Source organism: Pleurodeles waltl, chromosome 2_2 (genome assembly GCF_031143425.1).
Source record: "Pleurodeles waltl isolate 20211129_DDA chromosome 2_2, aPleWal1.hap1.20221129, whole genome shotgun sequence".
Classification (NCBI taxonomy): domain Eukaryota; kingdom Metazoa; phylum Chordata; class Amphibia; order Caudata; family Salamandridae; genus Pleurodeles; species Pleurodeles waltl.
Genome location: NC_090439.1, coordinates 664,396,054 through 664,412,433, shown reverse-complemented (window position 1 = coordinate 664,412,433; position 16,380 = coordinate 664,396,054). Strand labels below are relative to the sequence as shown.

The 16,380-nt window shown below is 42.3% G+C and overlaps 1 protein-coding gene across 2 annotated transcripts in view; it reads left to right on the top strand.

The window, feature by feature from the left end:
• The window catches only part of NSMAF (neutral sphingomyelinase activation associated factor), a 665,048-nt gene that overhangs the window by 272,957 nt on the left and 375,711 nt on the right, over nucleotides 1–16,380 (top strand). For both annotated transcript variants that reach the window (XM_069220229.1, XM_069220228.1), the window contains exon 12: nucleotides 16,156–16,264. In XM_069220229.1, coding sequence (XP_069076330.1) covers nucleotides 16,156–16,264 — 109 coding nt within the window. The remainder of the gene's footprint in view (nucleotides 1–16,155; nucleotides 16,265–16,380) is intronic.

Sequence of the window (16,380 nt, the reverse complement as noted above, 5' to 3'; positions counted from 1 at the left end):
CAAATACCTTCCCTCTTTAATGATTTTATTTTGATTTCAAATCCTATTAGGAGGTAGAAGTAACAAGCACCCAGCTCTTCGTAAAAACTTCTATAATGATGAAGAACATTTCTAATTGTAATTTGCAGTAAACAAGTATTTGTTAACACTCATTATCTGGGCTGTATGCTCCTGTAATTTTGTATTTCTCATATATATTGAATTTCTTGTTATTTCTTTGGTGGCTGCTCTCTTTCTTTAACTTTATTTCCCCTCACTTCTTTTGTTACTCCTCCACTCATATCTTCACTTCTTTTTGTATTATCATAGGTCACTTTGTCATTCATTTTAACAAGGCCATTCAGTTTCTGTTTATGTGGATCTGTTTGACTGCATTGTTGAACATCTTCATCACTTTCAGTTGTTCAAAGGATTTAGGCCACTTTTCATGTCCTACTGACAATTTTATCTTCACAACAGCCCCTAATTTTATTTTCACTATCCCTACTTGTTTCTTCATATTAAGCTATTCTTTTCTTTTCATTATCAGATCTTCTTTTGTTTTCCTTAGCTTGCATGTATTATTGGTAGATTTGAATTAGAATGGTGCAAAACTCCTGATTCGTTTGATGAAAATATCTTGTTATGCTCTCTCCTTTAACTGACACATATATATTCCAAGCTACAACTCAGTTAGTACTCAATATGTCCAATCAAAATTCCTAACCTTTTAATCTGTTTTCCCACATATCCTGGTGGTTATATATCCAACTTGATAAATTTTTCTTTTCCCTTGATGTCTCTCCTATATGTTATTCAGGGTGTGTGTATATATGTATATATATATATATATATATGTATATGTTCGATGGCATGTGTAGCTGCAGATACACATGCTATGCATAGTCTGCCATCTAGTGTTGGGATCGGAGTGTTAGAAGTTGTTTTTCTTCGAAGGAGTGTTTTGGAGTCACAGGATCCAGTGACTCCTCCTCTTTGCTCCATTGCTCATGGGCATCGACTCCATGTTTGATTGTTTTCTTTCCGCCATCGGGTTCGGACGTGTTTCCTTTTGCTCAGATAGTTCGAGTTGGAAAACCTTAAAAACTCTCCAAATCTCATCCGTATTGTTTTGATCGCGTACCATCCTCTATCGGCACTTCGGTACCGTCGGGTCAAACATCTTTACTCGCCCTTTGGGGCGCCCACACCCAACTTGGGCCTGGTCAGGCTGACCGCGTGGAAGACTCATGGACCAGACCCCATTCCGCTTTTGTCCTCTGTGCCACGCAAAATTTCCCTACACAGACCAACATCTCTTCTGTAATCCCTGCCTTTCCCCAGACCATCGGGAAGAAAATTGCGAGGCCTGCAGATCCCTCCGTTCCAAGAAAACGCTCCGAGACAGAAAAGCCCGGAGACTCGAGATGGCATCCAAAAGCACCGAACGTCTCAACGTCGAAGAGGAGGAGATCATGCACACGGCTGTCTCCGTTCGAGGATCCGACTCCGAGCAGGAGTCTGAGGAGGACAGACCGGTCTCGGTAGGACAGCACGTGAGTACGCCTGCCCCTGTCCCAGCCAAACCCAAACATAAGGCCTTGGGAACGCCACTGCCAGAAGGCCATGGCTCGACCCGTAAAAAGACCTTCGGTGACCAACCCACAACTTCGGTACCGAAAAAGGCCATACCTCCCAAGCTTTCGGACTCGAGCCGAGGCTCTGTCTCCGGGTCCACCAAGCATCGATCCTTCGAGTCGAAACCTCGAAAATCGTTTTCGGAGCCGAGGCCATCATCCACCGGAGGAACATGGACTTTCATAAGCACTCAAAGAAAGCCATAAACTAACTGAGGAACACTCACAAATGGAGGCAATAGATGAAAGGCAAGCCAGGATTCACATCCACAAAGACAGTGGCAGATTTATAACAGCACCTCCTCTAAAGCCTAAGAGGAAATTAGCCTTTCAAGCAGAATTGGACACTGCTCAGCCACCAGCTAAAGTGCCAAAAACCAAAGAGAAACCTCCCCCTCCTCAATTTTTTCCTCCTCAGTCTCCTCCTCACTCTCCTCATTTGCTTATCCCTCCCCCTACTAGTCCCACACCTGTGCAATCTCCAGCACATTCATTTGGTTCACAGCAAGACAATGTGGATCCATGGGATCCTTATGATCCAGATCCCATTCCAGATAACAACCCAGACTGCTATCCCTCTAAGCCATCACCACCAGAGGATAGTAAAGGCTACACTCAGGTCATAGCTAGGGCGGCATTCTGTCACAATGTTGCCGTGCACACTGAGCCGTTCGAGGATGACTTCCTTTTTTATACACTCTCCTCTACACATACAACTTATCAGTCACTTCCCATGCTCCCAGGCATGTTAAAGCATGCTGACCAAATATTCAAGGAGCCAGTTAAGACTAGAATAATTACTCCTTGGGTGGAGAAAAAATATAAGCCACCTCCCTATGATCCTGCCTTTATCACACAACAATTGTCTCCGTACTCTGTAGTGGTAAGCGCAGCCAGGAAAAGAGCAAACTCGCAGTCATCGGGGGATGCACCCCCACCAGACAAGGAGAGTAGAAAGTTTGATGCTGCGGGCAAAAGGGTGGCATCTCAGGCAGCCAACTAGTGGAGGATAGCCAACTCTCAGGTATTGTTGGCTAGATACGATAGGGCCCACTGAGTTGAGATGAAAGACATAATACAACATCTCCCCAAAGAACAACAGAAAAAGGCACAACAAATAGTTGAGGAAGGGCAAGCTATCACAATCAATCAGATCAGGTCAGCCCTCCATTCTGCAGATACAGCAGCTAGAACCGTCAACACTGCTGTCACCATAAGAAGGCACGCATGGCTTAGGTCTTCAGGATTTAAGCCTGAAATACAACAGGCTGTCCTCAATATGCCGTTTAAAAAAAACAGCTTTTTGGCCCGGAGGTAGACACGGCTATTGAAAAAATGAAAAAAGATTCGGACACAGCTAAAGCCATGGATGCTTTATATACAACACAATACAGGGGATTCTTTCATAAGCCCCAATACAGAGGTGGATTTAGAACCCAAACACCTGAGGCATCCACCTCACAAAGTCGGCCTACCAACCTCAATATCAAAGAGGTGGTTTCAAAAGCACTTACAGAGGCCAGTACCCCAGAGGCAGGGGAAAATATCCGTCAACAAAACAAGCCTCACAACAGGCAAAGCAGTGACTTGATCCATCCCTTCCCAATTCACACCTCACCTGTGGGGGGAAGACTGCAAAGGTTCCACAACAATTGGCAACACATTACCACAGACAGCTGGGTATTATCAATTATCCGCAATGGCTATTGCATAGAAATGGCACAAACTCCACCAAATATTCCACCAAAACCACACAACCTCTCCACACAACATATTGCCCTGTTGCAAGAGGAAGTACAATCTCTATCACTCAAGCAATAGAGCCAGTGCAACAAAATCAACTAGGAACAGGAGTTTACTCACTGTATTTCCTCATTCCCAAAAAGGACGGAACATTAAGGCCAATATTAGATCTCAGAACCCTCAATCTTTACATCCTGTCAGAACACTTTCACATGGTGACACTACAGGATGTTGTCCCACTATTTCAACAGCACGATTTCATGGCAACTTTAGAACTCAAAGATGCGTATTTTCACATACCCATCCATCCAGCGCACAGAAAATATCACAGGTTTGTGATTCAAGGAAAACATTATCAGTTCAAAGTGTTACCCTTCGTACTCCCAGAGTATTCACTAAATGCCTGGTGGTAGTTGCAGCCTACCTAAGAAGGTAACACATTCATGTCTTCCCATATCTGGACGATTGGCTAATAAAATCCAACAGTCATGCACAGTGTCAAAACCATACGTATTATGTAATACAAACCTTACACAACCTAGGGTTCTCCATAAACTACCAAAAATCACACCTACAATCTGCGCAAATTCAACAGTATTTAGGAGCCACACTAAATATGCAAACAGCGCTTGCAAGCCCAAGTCCACAAAGAATACAAGCATTTCGCAATATATTGCCACAAATGCAGCCAGCCCAACAGCACACTGACAAATTCATCATCAAACTGTTGGGCATGATGGCATCCTGTATCACCCTTGTACCACATGCAAGACTAAACATGCGGCCTTTACAACAGTGCCTTGCACAGCAATGGTCACAGGCACAGGGTCAACTTCACGATCTAGTGTTGAGAGACCGCAAAACATGCATATCCCTTCAGTGGTGGAATTCCACAAACCTAAACAAAGGGCGGCCATTTCAAGACCCCGTGCCTCAGACCATACTTACAACAGATGCATCAATCATTGGCTGGGGGGCGCACCTCAACAATCATAACATTCAAGGACAATGGGACGCCAAACACAAACAGTTACACATAAATCACTTATAATATCCTTATCAAAACAGACTACATGACAACAATGTATTACCTAAAAAACAAGGAGGGACCCATTCATCCCAAATGTCCCTCCTAGCCCAGAAAATTTGGCAATGGCCAATCCACAACAAAATTCACCTGGTAGCACAATACATTCCAGGGATACACAACCAATTGGCAGATGTTATCAGCAGAGATCATCAACAAACACACGAATGGGAGATTCACCCTCAAGTGCTTCGACTATAAATTCACCATTGCGGAACACCAGACTTAGATCTGTTCGCCACAAGCGAAAACACAAAATGCCAAAACTTCGCATCCAGACATCCACATTCACTATCCAAGGGCAATGCTCTATGGATGAATTGGTCAGGGATATTTGCTTTTTCCCCTCTCATTCCATTTCTAGTCAACAAACTGCGTCAAAACAAGCTCAAACTCATACTCATAGCGCCAAAGTGGGCACGTCAACCCTGGTACTCAACACTATTAGACCTGTCAGTAGTACCACATATCAAACTCCCAAACAGACCAGATCTGTTAACACGAAACAAACAACAGATCAGGCATCCAAATCCCAACATACTCAATCTAGCGATTTGGCTGCTGAGGTGATAGAATTTAAGTATTTACAGCTACCAACTGAATGTATGGATGTAAATAAGCAAGCAAGAAAACCCACTACTAGATAGTGCTATGCCAACAAATGGAAACGATTTGCATATTACTGTCAATCTAAACAAATTACCCCTCTTTCAGCATCAATACAAGACACTGTATGCTATTTACTTAATTTACAAAAATCAAATTTAGCATTCTCTTCCATAAAAATACATCTCACTGCAATTTCTGCATATTTTCAAAATATATAGCACAGCTCCTTATTTAGAGTACCTGTTAGCAAAGCCTTCATGGAAGGCTTAAAACACATCATTCCACCTCTTTTACATCACTTTGCATAATGCCTCTTATGTCCAAAATTTGTGCAAATCACTTTCATTGCCGGATATCCCTTCTCGGGAGTCATGTGATCAACTATTGCCTTCTTCATCAATTTGCCTTTCACTCCTTGGACTGGTCTCCTTGTTCACTCCCGTTTTCTTTTCTTTTTTAGCTTTGCTTTATATTTATCTCTTGGACTTTCTGTCTATATTCTATATTTTCTGTGTTTTGCCAATGTTTTCAATGCTATGTTCTGATTTTAAGCCAGAACTCCGACCTCTGTGACTGATGGATTATGCTTTATACATAATTCATCTCACACCTTTTCATTGCATGAATCCATTCTGTCCTCCACTATAGCTGCAAACTTACACATCGCTCCCAGTTGTCTCATTTGTATTACATATTCTTCACCTGACTCCCTATTCTTGTACTCAATTTGGGTAAGTAATGTAGAGTGAAACTGCTGAGTAAGTAAATTAATAGGTAAACACTTTATTGTATAAATAAACATTTTTACATTAATAAGAAAGGTACTGCTGAAGGGTTTTTCCTGTACATAAAAATGAATGCAAAGTATATCCATCGGTATTGCACCTTTTAACATAGATGAAAAATATATATATTTTAAATATGAAGGTACTTCATTTTAATTTTATGGAGTTCTTTATACATTTTAGAGTTTATTGTTGTACTGCCATTTGATAAGTTTTGTTTTGACCAATGACTTTGTGTTTCACCACTGCGCATATTAGTTGCTCAATGTTCACCAGTAGCACATGGTATGTTTTGTTCAGTTGAGCCGCCTATGGGCTTTGACATGGCATTAGCCATTACTTTCTGTATTCAGTTTAGCCGCCTATGGGCTTTGACATTGCATTAGTCATTACATTCTGTATTCTGCCTATTGGCTTTGACATGGCATTAGCCATTACTTTCTGTATTCAGTTGAGCCGCCTATGGGCTTTGACATTGCATTAGCCATTACATTCTGTATTCTGCCTATTGGCTTTGACATGCTGTATCCAGTCTAGCCGCCTATTGGCTTTGACATTGCATTCCTATTGGCTTTGACATGATGTATTCAGTTTAGCTGCCTATTGACTTTGACACATTTTGTATTCAGCTCCGCTGCCTATTGGCTTTGACATGATATTAGACATTGCATTTTGTATTCAGCTCAGCTGCCTATTGGCTTTGACATGATATTATACATTGCATTTTGTATTCAGCTCAGCTGCCTATTGGCTTTGACATGACACTAGACATTGCATTTGATATTTAGGTTAGCTGCCTATTGCCTTTAACATGACATTGCATTTGATACTTAGGTTAGCTGCCCATTGCCTTTAACGTGGAGTTAGACATTGCAGTTGAGAATCCAAGCTGTATTTTTCCAAGCTGTGTTTTTGCACCAGAGAACCAAGATGTTTTTCTCACAGTAGACTAGACATGATAAGAGAGGGTACATGGTGTTGTTCTCTTCGCTTGAGCTTGGGAACAGGAGTAGTCTTGGAGACCTGGCCAGTCTCCAAAAGGCTTGCTCAGTTTCCCAGGTCTGAGAGGAGGGGGCACACCTTTGTAACGAATGTAACAGGCTGCAGAGAGTCAGATTCGAATCTGCCGGACCTCGTGCTGGAGCTTGGCGCCAGCTGCCAGCAATCCCGTGTGGGTAGATGAATCTCTTTCTCGCGGCTGACAGGGGTCATCAGCTTGCAGACCTTAGAAAGATGAAGCTGTAGATAGTTCCCACACGGTGAAGTATTTGTTTTGCTTTGCATTCAATATCTTATAAATATAACCTGCTGTGTATATTGCAAACTGATATATTTTGTTTGATTAACGCGGACTTGAAAGCTACTAATTCGTCATTCATAAATATTGTGGTTGGGGAAGAATTAACAACAATAAAAGTCTTCTATGACCTCAGAAGTGCATTTCTGTTGTGTTATGTTAGTGCTTAGAAACTAGCTAAGAGGAAAGCACTACAATTGTCAAGTGTCTGGTTAACATTACATTGGTGTCTTGCCAGATTTGAAATAAGAGTTTGTAAGGAGAAGCAGCACGTTGTTGCTTCCCTGGTCGAACATAATTTTAACTCTTTAAATGTTGGTAGTAAGTACTTCTTTCTTAGGTCTGTAAGTGAAGACTGAAAAGGAAGTACATTTTTGAGAATCGTCAGCATAAAAGTTGTTCTAATCCATGTAGCCAAGTACTTTTACCGTAATGAATTACTGGCCTGTTAATGGAACTACTAAACTGATTCATTCTATTTTAATGAAGTTTCAAAGGTCCGCCAAATATTTCAGCAGTCCGTTGTAAATGGTTATTAACTCGAATATTCAACGATATGGCTGCTGTTATGAGTTAAAAATGTAGGCTTACAGTCCTTTACATCCCTACTCTGCCCCGTCGATGAAGTGTATAAAATGACTGACCACCATGGTTTGGTCTGTTGCTTAGGTGAGGTGGGAAGCAAAATATGGGGAGCATGTCGACTGTATACATCTACACGTGTGCTGTAAATGTCACTGTACAGTTATGTATTATTCACTGTTGGTTCGGAGGCTAACGAAGAAATTAAAATAAAGTTTTCGATCTTTAAAACAATATTCCTGCAGTAGTTTTCATACTGAGGGCTTTCGGTTTGGGATCATTTACTGACAGACTCTGGCAAAGTTAATGATCAGTGAATTTTTAAAACATAAAATAATTTAACCCTCGGATAGCAGGCTTACCGCTCATAAACTGTTCCTGCAGTTGGCAAAGTCTACATCTTTAAGTCATCAAGTATCAGACATATGGTCTCTCCTCTTCTCCAAGTGCCTACATAGAACGATATCTTGATAGGTTTCTTAGCAAATGAATGTGAAGTTTTATAATACTGTTAGTATTCTGTTTTTGACAAATGTTTTTCTGCTTCATTCTACTTGTCAAATTCTGATCTTTATCAATCAGTACACTCTCTGTCTGTTTTAATCTCACTCGCACAGAGAATTAGTTTGCATTCAAGATTTTTTTAAGTGTTTTATTATGATCTTCTCTTAAGCATACATGAAAAAAGACGAGTATTTGGACTTTCCATTCTCCACTGATTCTTGACTGTTTTCACAACGTGGCCCTGCATTATATTAATTTATTTCTCTTGGATATCAAAATCTTGTGTAATAAGGTGACCAGGGATTACTTGGCATTGTTGCAGACACTCGTCAGATGGCTGGCTTCTTCTTCATTTGATATGGGTAGTAATATCTCCTCAGCTGAGATCTTAATACTAGGGAAGCCTGAAAACGTTGCTTTCTCAGTGGTTTATTCTGAGCAGGTCCGGCTCTAGGGCAGTGCAACTGGTGCCACCGCACCGGGTGCTGACATCGGGTGAAGGCGCTGTGTTTGCAAGTATAATATGGTATTAAAAGCACCTGCTGCCGCATTCCTTGCCTCCAGTTTTCAGGCAACAATAACAATTTCAAGATAACACCGGTAGTTAATCTTCTTCCTGGAGAGAGATAAAAGGTTTGTCTAGTGGAAATTTTTACTCATCATAAGATAGCGCAGAGGACTGATATTTCTGCTGCAAAGAATGTGTACCATGCAGATCACAAAGTGCATGTAATATGAACAGGTCAGTGAGTTACTGCTTTTGTCGGAGAGATCCTTTTGTTGCTTGCAGTTTATAAGTTAAAACCTAGTACAGAACAGTGAGCAATTAATTGTCATCAAAGAGCTGCATGCAAAGTCCACAGTATAGATGACAATGTTCCGATTTCTCAAGTTTTATTATTCAAAAGAATCCCAAACCACAGTGTTAAATTTAGAATTCTGAGTTTGTGCTTCTACAGACAAAGCTCTTCTAAACTGTACAGCCTGCCAGTATGGATGACATGTGACTCCTACACCTTGTAGTACTCTGTCTTTTGCAACATTTTCTATACACTGATTTACGCACGTAAGATGACTGTTTCTGTGCAATGTGTGTGTGATGTTAAGTGCTCTGGCACCCTACACTGGTATGAGTGGCACTATAAAACTGAATAAATGCATCTGAGAGTGGTTATGGAGACTTTAGGGGCACTGTTATTGTGGCGGAAGTGGTCACTGGGGAGGCGCCAACAAACATTGTTGCACCGGATGCCACCAGCCCTAAAGCCAGGCTTGAGTCTTAGGTTCAACTCTCAGCCGTTGCATATTCATAGGATATCCCAGTTAGTTCTCTTTTGTTAGGTGGCACCTATTGAATACTTTCAATGTATGGTAGTTGACCTAGCTAATGTCTCATACACATTGGTATTTTGGATTATCTGGTTTAGCTAAATTGGGCCACCATTGCAAGTGTTTTGTACCGCTGACTCATCTGAATCTGTGTATTGCTTCAGAGTCAGCTTTACAAGAGATTTAAGAGTTTCACACTGACCTAGCCGTTTTTCCCTGTACAGAAGTCACCAGGAAACTCACTCCTTAAAACATGGTAATATTGGTTTATCCATAATTGGCATGTTTCACTTTCTGACCTTCTGGTCCCAAGCAGTACATCAGCACTTACGGTTTCTTCTCGGTAATAAAGTAATTCCCACCCACCCAGGCATAAGTAGTGAACACTTTCTTCCATTTTGTCTACTTTCAAACATGTATGTGAGTATATTTATAAAGCCCATTCTGGCTTACAAAGAGCATCGAAGCGATAATATAGGTAAAAACGTCACTAAACTCATTAGGAAACCCCAACCCGCAGAAGGAAAAGAAAACAAGGATTAGTTAGGAAAGAGCCAAGTTTTAATCAGTTTCCGAAACCGTAGATAACATGTTTCAGCCCTAATGTTTGGAGGAAGGGAATTCCAGCACTTACCTGCTGCCACAGTAAAGGCTTTATCACCCCACTTCACTCTATTAGTACGGGGGACCTGAATGTAGTGAGCTGACAATGATCTAAGATGTCTCTTAGGTTTATACCAACCTAATTTAGCGGACAGGTATTTTGAACCTAGGCCATGCACTGCTTTGAAAGACAGACAAAGAGATTTAAAAATGATCTGTTGAAGATCTGAAGAAAGGGAAAAACTTTCCTTAACATTTTAATCAACCATAAACCAGTTTTAACCGTGTGGTTTACCTGATTTTTAAAGGACAGTTGATTATCAAACAAAATACCCAGGTTTTTGCTAACATTGGTGGGGGTTGGAAGGGAACCACAATCTGATGGCCACCAGCGTGGATTCCAATATTTAACACCAGATCCAAAACAGAGAATTTCAGTCTTGGAAGCATTCAATTTCAACCAATTGGACCCCATCCAATTACTGACCTCCTTCATACAAATGTTGAAGCAGTCCGCCACCTCCTCCCAGTTTTTATTAACTGGGATAATTAGCTGTGTGTCATCTGCATATGAAGTGGGGATAAAGCCAAAAGATCAAACCAAATTGGATAGCGGGGCAACATAGATATTAAACAAGGCAGGGCTCAATGAGGAACCCTGTGGAGTCCCACAAGGAAGTAGATAAGGAGTGGAATCAAAATTGCCACATCTTACAGTGGTCCATCTATTAGATAAAAAGGATTCCAACAATTTCAAGGCCCTACCTCTGACACCTACTTGATAAAGACGGGTCATCAAAATCTGGGAAGAAATAGTATCAAAGGCTGCAGATAAATCCAATAGGACCAAAATGGCACCTTGTCCCTCATCTACAAGTCTTCGAATAGAATTGGTGGAGGAAATAAGAGCAGTTTCCGTACTATGTGCTTTCCTGAAGCCATACTGAGAGGGATCTAAAGCTTACACTTCCCCAAGAAAATCTGCTAGTACACTATTCATAATTTTCTCCAGAATCCTAGCAAAGAAGGGAAGGAGCGCAATTGGCTGTAAATTCTCAGGGTCCTGCAAATCTCCAACTGGTTTCTTCTTCACAGGAACTACTATGGTCTCCTTCCACCTAGCAGTATAACATCCAGAACTAAGGATTTCCTGAAAGATAGGAATTAAAGTCCGAGCTATACAATCGGGGGCCATATGAATCACTGAAGGAGGACAGGGATCCAGAGGGGAGCCGGACTTAATATTCAGGATCAATTTGCTAAGATCGTCAAAAGACGGACAAGAAAATTCAGACAGAAGTAGTTCACTTTACTTATAAGTCCCCAGTAAAGTGTGCTAAATGTGCCCAGGGCCTTTTCATTAAATGCTACTAGTGGACCTACAGCACTGATTGTGCGACTCAGTGAAGTAGACCTTAAACATGTCCAAGCCCTGCCATTGGAGAGACTGTGTATGCTGTCTACACTGCCATTTCAACCTGGCAAAATAAACCTGTTGCCGGGTTTAAACCTCCTTTTTTCATACATATCACCTCTCTGGTAGGCACTGGACAGCCCAAAGGGCAGGTTTAAGTGTATCTAAAAGATATGACATGTGTTGTTAGGTTTCACATGCCCTGTTGTGGAAAAGCTCCTTCAATTTTGATTTTCACTACTATTAGGCCTATCTCTCCTATAGGATAACCTTAGAGTTGCCTTATTACAGCTAATAAGTGTAGCCTCCAAATGGGAAGAGTTGACCCCTTAATGTTTTGCGTCTCTGGAATCATAATTTAAAATCCTAACTCCTGGTGAAGTCTGATTTTAAGTTGCAATTCTGAAGATGCCGCTTTTAGAAAGGCATTTTCTTGCCTTAACCATTTGGTGCCTGCAGCCTTTCCCTGGACACATGACTGAGTGTGGTTGGCAGTTGGACTTTGTGTATTCTTCTTAGACAGCCACACACAATGGGAGCTTAGGTGTGACTTAATGAGTAATCCTGGTCAGGATGGGAGACAGGAGCTGGGCACAACCTCACTTACACCTGAGTAGGCTGTGTCCTATCCACACACAAAAGGCTTAAAGACCTTGTATTGTCACTTCAACCAGCTTGGAGCCACGGCAAGGGAGGAAGGGAATTCCTTGCACTTCAAAGCCATTGTCTAGAAGCTTCTCCCACCTTCTAGAACCAGAGCAGCAAAGTATAAATACTGGATCCCAGTCACCATCACTTTACTACATGTCTGGTCCTATGGATACTCTGCCAGGAAGGAGGACTGCTGTGTTGCTGAAGGACTGCTACTCTGCTGGATTCCTGCTTTGCTGTGCTGACCTACTGCCCTCTTGCGTGAGAGTGAGACGTACTGGACCTGAATCTCTCCAAACTAGAACCCAGGGTGACTCCAAGAGCTAGTTGGCTCCTGAGTCTCAGAGACATAAAATGCTTCCAACCACCCTGTTATGCACCTGGACTCTGCCATCTGTGAGTCTGCCCTGGCAAGTGGTGGCACCCCATTACTGGACCCTTGGAAGTAGGCCAATGGTTTCTCCAGTGGAACCAATGCATCTTCTACTGCGGGAGAAGAACGGAAACATCGCTGCTGCTGCATGAAGCAGAACTGACTCATCACTGCTACTATGGGGGTCGCAACTGTAGCAACAGACTTGCATCTCCACATCTTGGGACTGATGCATCACCTTTGGAGCTGCCGCTGCGTGATGATTTTCCCAGTGCCAGCCCCTCGCATCCCTCGTCAATTGCAGTTGCGATAATGCTACAGATCTGCATCGCAGCCTATCAGAATCAACGTATTATCTCGGCTGCGCAGCTCATCCCCTGACACCGTTTTTTGCATTGCAAGTCCCATCGACAGGGTTCTCAACGTCAACACACTGCAGCCTCACCACATCTCAGAACCAATGCATTATTCACCTCACCTGTGCAATGCATCTGTGTTCCAGACCCAAGCAATGCTCCTCAACCAGGATTTAAGGTAGTTTGGTTTAGTGGGCTTAACATGGCCCCTGTAGCCGACCCATGCTCCTTCCCGGTCAGCCTAAATTTTGACTTTGTCCCAGTTTGGAATGACCAGATATCCTTGGTTGGCACTTTGTTCTTCTAAGTGCTATTCTACTGTTTATTCTTTAAAAATGTATAACTCAAGTTCTACTTACTGGATTATTTTTGTTCTGGTCTTGTTTTATTTATTAAATTATGTTCTATTTTTCTAACCTCGTTTGGAATCTTTTTGTGTGGTGTTTTCACAGTTTTACTGTTTGAAGTGTTGCACATATACTTTACACAGTGCCTCTAAGTTAAGCTTGACTTTTCTGTACCACGCTTCCAGAGGGTCGGCACAGGTTAATTTAGGATTTGCCTGACACTTACCCAGACTAGGATTGTGGTTGCTGCTTGACCCAGGGTCATAACCCCTGTCCACCACCAACCTAATTTCTAACAGAGATGTTAGACTCTTCATTGTTGTAGTCCGACCCTTTCAATAGCCTGATATGGGACCACATTCCCACGTCACATGCAGAAAAGTGGCGGTACCTTCCCCGACATCTTGGACACATAGGGGATCGATCTTTGAATATCCTATGAAGTCTCACTGGGGTGACATAAATATGATTCAAAAAGTAAAAAATTTGATAATTTAAATGTAGCATTGCTAGCTACCAGTTGTTCTAAAGAACAGGATGATTCCTATGTGTTACCTTTGGTTGTATGACACAGCCATGCATGCCGGAACCACACATGCCTTAACAACGCGGTCGGAAACACAACCATGTCCTTTCCACACATGCCTTTGCCACACATGCCTTCACAATAAATGTTGTTATAAAGGTGTGCTTAGTAAAGGCATATGTGGAAACGGCATGCGTGGTTGTCATACAATCCTCGCCTGCAAACCTAAAAAAGTACCCCCACCTGCCCTGAGACCCAAAACCACCCCACCCCTAATAAGTAAACTACCCAGACATCCCCCTGAGCCCTAAAATCTTCCCCCACACCTGATGACTAAACTACCCCGACCCCACACCCACCCTAAGCCCAAAAATAACTACCCCACCCCTGCTCCATAACACTTAATATCCCGACACCCCCACCCACCCTGAGCCCTAAAACCTTGCCCCACCCCAGTAACTAAACTACCCTAAACCCCCACCCACCCTAAGCCCTAAAAAAAACTTCGCCCCAACTCCCCTACCCCTAAAAACTAAACAGCCCGACACCCCCACATGCCATGAGCCCTAAAACCTTCACCCACCCCTAACAAGTAAACTACCCTGACCCCCCCCCACCCTCCCTAAGCACTAAATCCAGCCCCACTTACCTCACCACTTCCTCTCCCGATCCTTCCTTCTCTCCTCTCGCCCTTCCTTAAACCATTCCCTGCCCCTAAAAAATAAGCTACCCCGCCTCCCGACCCGAAGCCCTAAAAAAAAAACTACACCAGCCCCTAAAAAATAAACTACCCAGATCCCCCCCCATCCACTCTAAGCCATAAAAAATCAACTTCCCCGGCCCCTGCTCCAAAAAAAAAAAAAAAAAATCTATCCTGACCCCCTCCCTTAAACCCTTAATCCACCCCTCATCCCTAAAAAGTAGCCCTGAACCTTGCCCCAGCCCACTTACCTCAATGCGTCTACTCCAGATCCACTAGTATGCGTAGTTTAGCTCATGCGTGGTTAAGGCTGACAAAAGACAGTTGTTGTTCCAGCAAATGTTGTTCCGCTTGCATGGGAAATGTCCGCGTTGTTGATGACACGTTGTTTAGGACGCTTCCCGTTACTTTTAAAGAGACTTGACTTATCTGCCTTACAGGCCTCATATAATTCTGAAACCAGTTTACAGCTCTGCCCGTCTCCAGCAACACTCCAACAATTTAGCTAATTTTAAGAATTGCCAACTCCAAATGCATCGCATGCATCTCAAAAAGTGATATTTGTACCTGCTGGTCGAAGAGTATGAGCACACCCCCTGTCTTTCCATTGTGTCTTGGACATGCTGAGAGATATTCGACAGAACAGCGTAGCCCCCAAATCTGCCGAGATCTGGAGAATGGTTGGGGGGGGCGTTTCAAGACTCTTTTTACTGCTGATTCTCACGCTAGTGCCACTTCTCCTACTATGTAGGGTTATCTCAGGTGTTCTGGTAAAAGTGACTACTAATTATATCAGTATATGGTCTAGTTCCTTGAATGACGATTGGCCACATTGAGTTTTGCAAAGTGTGCAGGCATCTCGAGACAACCACCATTTCTGCACCCGCCACTCTGTCCATAACTGAAAGTACTTTACCCATGACCGAATTGACGTCCACACTCCGAATTGACTACCTCAACCCTTTCTGTGTTATATGAGTTTCGTTTGTCTGCCGTATGGTAGACTTTCATTCGAAGATATAGAAATTTCTCAGCTTCCCATTGTATTTCCAGATTCGGCACCTCCTGCGTTGATATTCTCCCTTAAGCGGCCAAAGGAAATAATACCGTGATGTTTTTGTCAGTTACCAGGCCAGAGATGTTACCAAGTCTCTGTAACTCAGTCAGTAATTTAGGAGCCAGAACAGAACTATCTAACACGATGTTAATCCTTACAAGTTACTTTAACAAGTGATTCTGTGTGTCTACAGTGTTTATCAATTGCATGTGTTGTCAAAATTAATATATACCACCCTGACACAAGCTCCTCTTGCACGACTGTGGACGATTATTTGTCTTTACGTAAAACATAATGTTTGATGAGCCTGCATAAAATGTACCCATTTCAAAGATGCACAACTTCTGTACCAAAGAAGCTGTATTTGCGTACAGTTATAAAGGGCAACTGTGAAACAGGACACAGTACAAATAGGCTTCATGTACACTGGCGTGATGTGTTGATTTTAGATGACCTTTATAAATATATTCCCTTAAGCGACTGTCTGATGCTATCTCATGTCCTTTCAACATTTAACTTAAGCTATATTTTACTGCAGTTATTCACTTCATATAATACTTCTTCTTTTTCTCCCAGGGATTAGAGGTGTTTTGCACAGAAAATGACTTATGCTCTGACATTTACCTTAAATTCTACAAACCTCAAGACCGTGATGAGCTGTATTTCTACATCGCACAATATCTAGGTTTGCTATTTTTACACTTGCCCTACAAACTTTTCTTTGTTGGACATCAAAGATTTTCCATTTTCTCTACACTTTTAATTCTGTAACTGCTCCATGTTTGCATTGCTGTTGATGAG